This window comes from Eurosta solidaginis, chromosome 4 (genome assembly GCF_040869045.1).
Source record: "Eurosta solidaginis isolate ZX-2024a chromosome 4, ASM4086904v1, whole genome shotgun sequence".
NCBI classification, from domain to species: domain Eukaryota; kingdom Metazoa; phylum Arthropoda; class Insecta; order Diptera; family Tephritidae; genus Eurosta; species Eurosta solidaginis.
The window spans coordinates 180,339,091-180,346,141 of record NC_090322.1 but is presented as its reverse complement, the minus strand read 5'-3'; the positions used below and the strand labels follow the sequence as shown (position 1 = coordinate 180,346,141).

General features: G+C 35.0%; 1 protein-coding gene across 1 annotated transcript; it reads left to right on the top strand.

The window, feature by feature from the left end:
* The first annotated feature begins 294 nt into the window (after positions 1–294).
* LOC137248360 (nucleolar complex protein 4 homolog A) lies at positions 295–4,900 on the top strand. The gene is made up of 6 exons (XM_067779233.1): positions 295–725; positions 796–913; positions 1,524–2,183; positions 2,245–2,580; positions 2,877–3,070; positions 4,558–4,900. The coding sequence occupies exons 1-6, from the start codon at positions 573–575 to the stop codon at positions 4,672–4,674; spliced, it is 1,578 nt and encodes a 525-aa protein (XP_067635334.1). The 5' UTR covers positions 295–572; the 3' UTR covers positions 4,675–4,900.
* The last annotated feature ends 2,151 nt before the right edge of the window (positions 4,901–7,051 follow it).

Genomic DNA, 7,051 nt, shown 5'->3' with positions numbered 1-7,051 from the left:
CATTTTTCTGAAATTTTTACGATTTTTAGGTTAAGGCACCATTAATCGATCACACTGGAGATGGTTATGGATATGGGTATGCTTACGACTATGGCGTTATGGTTAAGGAAATTTAATTAGCCCTTTAGCTTTAAAAATGGCCATTATGGCGGTACCATATATGTTGTTGTGTTCAGTCGATTTTCCAATTTAACTAGAAAATTACCAAAACTAATTTATGGAAACTATACTTTTGCACGCATGTAGAGCTGCCGCCACCGTGTATTATTGGCATTAACAAAATTTCATGTTCTTACAGTTTGCTATTGCAATAAATTCGCACTATAGTAAAAAGATTTCTCACCACAGTCAATGACAACCGATTTGAAAAGCTATCGATAGTTCATAAACAAAAAAATACAGCAGCACTTCTTGTTGGCTCCCTCACAAAAGAGAACATATTTTTCATCCATGCACATTTCTTCAACCAAAGTGTAGTGTTTTGAGGAATACAGTTAATAACGCGTTTCATAAAAGACTGTTGTTTTTAGAATTTTAAAGAAATAACACTGCCAGTTGCACCCCATTTAAACATGATGGCCACTGCTCCAGAAGCAGCTCCAGCGATGGCGAATCTCAGCATTCTACGTGCACAAATATCGAAGGAATTGCGTGCAAAGGCTAACGAATTTCTTAATTCACGCCGCAATGCTAATAATCTTGTCGACATCATTGATCATTTTAAGGTTGGTATTTCCTATTCAATTATGGGTATATTCCAAATACATATATTTATTAAAATTTAACTTCCATCAGCTTTGTATTGAACAAAAACAAACAATTGCTTCTGCACTGCTAACACTGGAAGTTGTATTTGTAGAATTGCTGAAGAGACGTGAAATGTGCTTTGATTGTGCGCAAGCAAAAACCAAAGGTAAATTCCACATTTTTGTTATAACAGAATTTGGTAACGTCATACAAGTTGCTTCAAAACTTAATTTCCATCTAAAATTGTCAAAAGAGGGTTTGAAGTCCGGTTTTATAATGCGGGTAACCTTTTACAAGATGGTGCACTACCTAATTTGTATCAAAAATTATCAAAGGGGTTATCAAAAGGCACGTTTTGCCCTCCGAAAACTTTCTGCCGAAAGAAATTTACAAAAATCAAAAAATTGCCGATGGGTCCGAAATGAGGGACAGAAACAAAATTTTCAATTTTCCCTTTACCACCTTTGTTAATTTTTGATAAAAATTCGATGGTGCACCGTCTTGTGAATTATTATCAAGGCGTGCTAATATGGCCAATGTGGAAAGGCGTTCTGTGCAAAAACTACAGATTGAGCATTGAAGACGAACCCCCTTAATCATGTTTCGGTTCCAAATATCTTTTGACGGAAAAAATTTTTTTAATTTCCGCATTTGGATTCCTAATAAAGAGATCAATACTGGCAATAATAAAATCCTTAACAAATTAGGGCACCGTATTGCAAAACGTTACCAAGAATTTGACATAATTTTTGTAACTAATTATAATCGTACATTAGATAACAGTGCAGACACGAAATATCGGCAGTGGTTGCGACAACGTTTTGAAGAAGCGCTACAATTAATACTCAATTCTATAGAACACGAAAAAGTAACCGAAGCCACACAAGCGTTGGTTACAAGTATGAAATTATTAGCAGCCGAAGGCAAATACCCCTTAGATAAACCCAATGATCTTTGCATGTTTCCTAAACAACGCCTGCGAAATATACTGCAAAAATTATTGTTGTCAACAAAATCTCAAAGTGCGTTGCTGCACCGTTTCAAAGAGTATGCCGAATATTTGGATTTTGTTTTCTATAGTTGGAAATTAATGTATCAGTTAGTTTCACGTATCACTTTCGCCAACGAAATGTTTGCTTGTAATTACTTGGAGCTCATTAATGCATTACCTGTAACTAACGATTTGCACGAAGAACGAAAGTTGCTGTGCGAAGCACAATCAATTGTTGAAGAAGATTCCACACAACGTGAATGCTTTGATTATGCACAAACACGTAAATGTATTAATAAAGTATGGCTTTGTTTGATGCAATGGACGGATGGTATAAGCGAGCCTGTGCACAGACAAATGCTTATCATACTATTAGAGCGTGTTTTACCGCATTTAGAAAAACCAATATTGCTTACAGATTTCCTCATGGACTCACTCGATTGTGGTAAGTTCAAAACACTTGTCAAAATTCCGTAAGCATGTTATATTATTCGCTTTCCTTTTAGGTGGCCCTGTTAGTTTACTTGCGCTGCAAGGTATTTTTACACTCATACAAAAACATAATATTACATATCCCAACATATATGAAAAGCTATATTCAATGTTCGAACCAGAAATTTTTCATACAAAATTTAAAGCGCGCCTATTCTACTTGGCCGATATTTTTTTAAGTTCTACCCATCTACCCGAGAACTTGGTGGCAGCATTTGTCAAACGTTTAGCACGTCTCAGCTTAATTGCACCCCCACAGGATGCTATTATAATTTTACATTTTATTGGCAATTTAATACTACGTCATTCGGGCTTGAAAAGGTTAATTTGTGCGCAAGCGCCCATAGAAGGTGATTAATAATTTGAAAGCAAAGTGATAAATTGCCCTATACTTGAAATGCCTCATTTCCGTAGTTTATCCATAAAGTTGTATGCCCTACCTTTTGTGACTGATTGAAGTACTTCTTATTAGAGAATCGTTTGAACGCAGACTTTATTCTATAGAAACAAGCATTCTGTGAATTCGCGGCTTAATTTCGGACTTTGTTTTAAAAAATCTGACATAAACTGGATAAGCCACGGAGATAGAGCGATTTTATACAAAGTGCTATCCAATTATATTAAATAAATAAACTTTAACTTCTAGTTTCTCGTGATCCTTTCATAATGGAGGAACGCGAACCTACAAAATCCAATGCACTAGAAAGCTCTCTATGGGAGGTAGTGTCATTACAAAAGCACGCTATACCTGCTGTGGCGTCTGCGGCACGTTTCATTTCACAACCTCTTCCCGCAACTGAATGGGATTTATCTTCTGTACTTGAAGTGAAGGAGGACGATGTAAGTAATGCGCGTAATCTTTTTACTAACAGTTGTGCTTACAACACAAGCGCAAATTTAGCTTTTGATTTAGGCCTACGAAGGTTTTGAGAAGAAATACCTCTAACTACAATTGACTCTTTGAAAATTGAGCGAATATTTTTGTTATAACTACACATTTTCCAGGTGATCTTCAGAAATTGTACTTCGTAAATTTGAGATATTTATTTATGTTACGGTAAATTGTACTATACTATTAATCCGTTGCAATTCAGAGGACTACAAGATGTTTTTGCTATTATATACATGAATTGGAAATTAATACTAGAGGTCTAGGACTTGTTCAGAGCAATGCAGAGCTTTATAGTGTCACAGTTTCTTAAACCCCTTTTAACCTCATCTATGCAATGGCCATACCAAGTTCGTCACAGAACTAGGAGTGAGATGGTCAACGAGGTTATATCAAATCTTTCGCGAGATGATCGAGCTAGTACCATAATCGTACTATTTACCGGATCTTTACCCGGCAAAGGGCCGCTAACACCGATAACATTTCCTATTACCTTCGGTGTGTCTATTGCTAAAAAACAACCACAGGCAATTAATAGCAGTTGTTACCTAACTTAACTTATTAAATTTTGCAGTACAAAGAAAATTATTAAAACCAAATAAGCGTTTCATGGTTGATGATATTTTTTTTTGTTATATTTGTTCAATACTAAATGCACAATCCACAATGCATTTTAACTCAATAACCCCGTTAAACGTAAGCCCGCTTCAAAAAATTAATCGGTCATCCACGACAAGAGCAGAATCGTAGAAGTTAAAAACAGGAATCAGGAATGGGAAGCATTGTCAGATTTATTAACCGCAAAAAACGGTAAAGTGGGACGGATACAAACGCTCCAAAAACGAGGCAGAAATCGAGGTCCAGCTGACTTTGGAAGAGCCGGCACTAAATAGTGTAAGCCAATAGAGTATCAGTACAGACACATATCCTCAATATTTCTCTAAACACTATAGAGTGAGACATCTTTGAAAGAGAAAAATAACGCCAGTACAACGAAACCAGAATTTGTGTAATTTTACCAGAACTAGAAGAAAACAGCTTAAGCCTTTTTTCATCCAGATGTTAAACATTTCTATAAAACAGAACAAAACAATAAAAAAAAAAAAAAAAAAAAAATACACAAAAATTAACTGAAGAATGGGGTATTTATAGGCCTAGAGAGTTTCTAGTACGAAAAGGATACACGTGGTACTGACATTTTGACTAGTTTTTGTTCTCTGAAAACAGATGAGTTCCTGATTGCTCAACGTTTGCGAATGAAATATATTAGAGGACCACCTTTTGTACTGATACTGTGAATAACATTTATTTTTTACGACGATTGAGCGATGAAAGATAGGAAAGACATAATTAAAGACACTTGGAGAGAATCAGCCATATATATATACTCTTATAATGTAATAACTATTTCATTTTATACTATAATTTTTAATTATAGATTTTCGATCAAGAGATTTCCAAAAAGAGCAAACAATATGCTTTAGCCTTTGAGCGGCCGCAGTCTCTATATTTAGCTCATGATGATAAAGTCAAACAATATTGGAAATTATTTTAATATTCACGTGTACATAATTATGTTAGTGGAGAAGAAGCTGACGTACAAATTTGAAGCCTGGTGCTACAGTCATTCATTCAACTTTCTTTCCCACGAAGATGGAAATGATTTCATAGTTTTGTGAATTTGTTTTAAGATTAGTTTTATATATATATGTGTATAAGTTATCTAAGTCATAAAAGGATTAATAATAAATCCTTGCATAGCGGGAAATGAAGTGAACAAATATTTTATTTATATTTGTGTTTCACTTCGTGTTGTAACGTCGTCGCGTCAAGTTCGTTTCCCCACAACTCAACCGCGTGCTATAAAAGGACGCTATTCATGCGGTTGAGAACAAAATGGCGGATAGTGAGGGAATCGAAATTACAAAAAATTATTAAAAATAGTTGAAAAACTTAAAATTTATCATACTTGGAGTAAACCATTAAATCTAAATATACAATAACCTTAATTACGCAGAAACCTACGCACATGGTTCTGGCCTTAAGCGCCAAATACACGACACGAACATTTACGCGAACATTCCGCAATCTTGTTCGCAGCTTTGGCCATACACCATACGAACTTTTGGCCGAACATTAGTTCTCTTTCAGACAGCGATGAATACGGACAACAATTGTGCTGCAGCAATATTGCTCACTGTGGCAATTAAGCGTAAAAAAAGAGAGAAGATCGCAAAAAAAGAATTTGGTGCAAAGAATGGTTTAAAAAACGAGCAGTTCTTGGACAAAGTGAGCTTATTAAAGATTATTATTGCGCCCGCAAACTACTTATTTTTTTTATAACTGTATCCTTTGTGGCATCAGGATCTACTTCTTTTAATTTTTCGTTTAAAGTCGCATAATCATTATTCTTTTTAATTCTATTACAATAATCTTTGCTTTTTACTTGCCACAATGATGGCAAAGATTTATACATTTCAATAAATTCACTCAGACATTTTTTATACTCAGTTGAGCAGAGCTCTGTCCGTCCGTCCGTTAACACGATAACTTGAGTAAATTTTGAGGTATCTTGATGAAATTTGGTATGTAGGTTCCTGAGCACCCATCTCAGATCGCTATTTAAAATGAACGATATCGGACTATAACCACGCCCACTTTTTCGATATCGAAAATTTCGAAAAACCGAAAAATGGCGATAATTCATTACAAAAGAGAGATAAAGCGACGAAACTTGGTAGATGAGTTGAACTTATGACGCAGAATAGAAAATTAGTAAAATTTTGGACAATGGGCGTTGCACCGCCCACTTTTAAAAGAAGGTAATTTAAAACTTTTGCAAGCTGTAATTTGGGAGTCGTTGAAGATATCATGATGAAATTTGGCAGGAACGTTACTCCTATTACTATATGTACGCCTAATAAAAATTAGCAAAATCGGAGAAGGACCACGCCCACATTTAAAAAAAAATTTTTTTTAAGTAAAATTTTAACAAAAAATTTAATATCTTTACAGTATATAAGTAAATTATGTCAACATTCAACTCCAGTAATGATATAGTGCAACAAAATACAAAAATAAAAGAAAATTTCAAAATGGGCGTGGCTCCGCCCTTTTTCATTTAATTTGTCTAGGATACTTTTAACGCCATAAGTCGAACAAAAATTAACCAATCCTTTTGAAATTTAGTAGGGGCATAGATTTTATGACGTTAACTCTTTTCTGTGAAAATGGGCGAAATCGGTTAATGCCACGCCCAGTTTTTATACAGAGTCGTCCGTCTGTCCTTCCGCATGGCCGTTAACACGATAACTTGAGCAAAAATCGACATATCTTTAATGAACTTAGTTCACGTGCTTACTTGAACTCACTTTATCTTGGTATGAAAAATGAACGAAATCTGACTATGACCACGCCCACTTTTTCGATATCGAAAATTACGAAAAATGAAAAAAAATGCCATAATTCTATACCAAATACGAAAAAAGGGATGAAACATAGTAAGGTTTTATTGAAGCGAAATATAACTTTAGAAAAAACTTTATAAAATGGTTGTGACACCTACCATATTAAGTAGAAGAAAATGAAAAAGTTCTGCAGGGCGAAATAAAAAACCCTTAAAATCTTGGCAGGTATTACATATATAAATAAATTAGCGGTATCCAACAGATGATGTTCTGGGTCACCCTGGTCCACATTTTGGTCGATATCTGGAAAACGCCTTCACATATACAACTTCCACCACTCCCTTTTAAAACTCTCATTAATACCTTTAATTTGATACCCATATCGTACAAACATATTCTAAAGTCACCCCTGGTCCACCTTTATGGCGATATCTCGAAAAGGCGAACACCTATAGAACGAAGGCCCACTCCCTTTTAAAATACTCATTAACTCCTTTCGTTTGATACCCATATTGCACAAACGAA

Excerpts from the sequence above, each read along its gene's own strand:
- LOC137248360 (XM_067779233.1), top strand. The coding sequence starts at position 573 with ATGATGGCCACTGCTCCAGAAGCAGCTCCAGCGATGGCGAATCTCAGC. Across the intron at positions 2,184-2,244 it reads CATGGACTCACTCGATTGTG|GTGGCCCTGTTAGTTTACTT; the intron begins GTAAGTTCAAAA and ends CTTTCCTTTTAG. Across the intron at positions 3,071-4,557 it reads TTGAAGTGAAGGAGGACGAT|ATTTTCGATCAAGAGATTTC; the intron begins GTAAGTAATGCG and ends TTTTAATTATAG.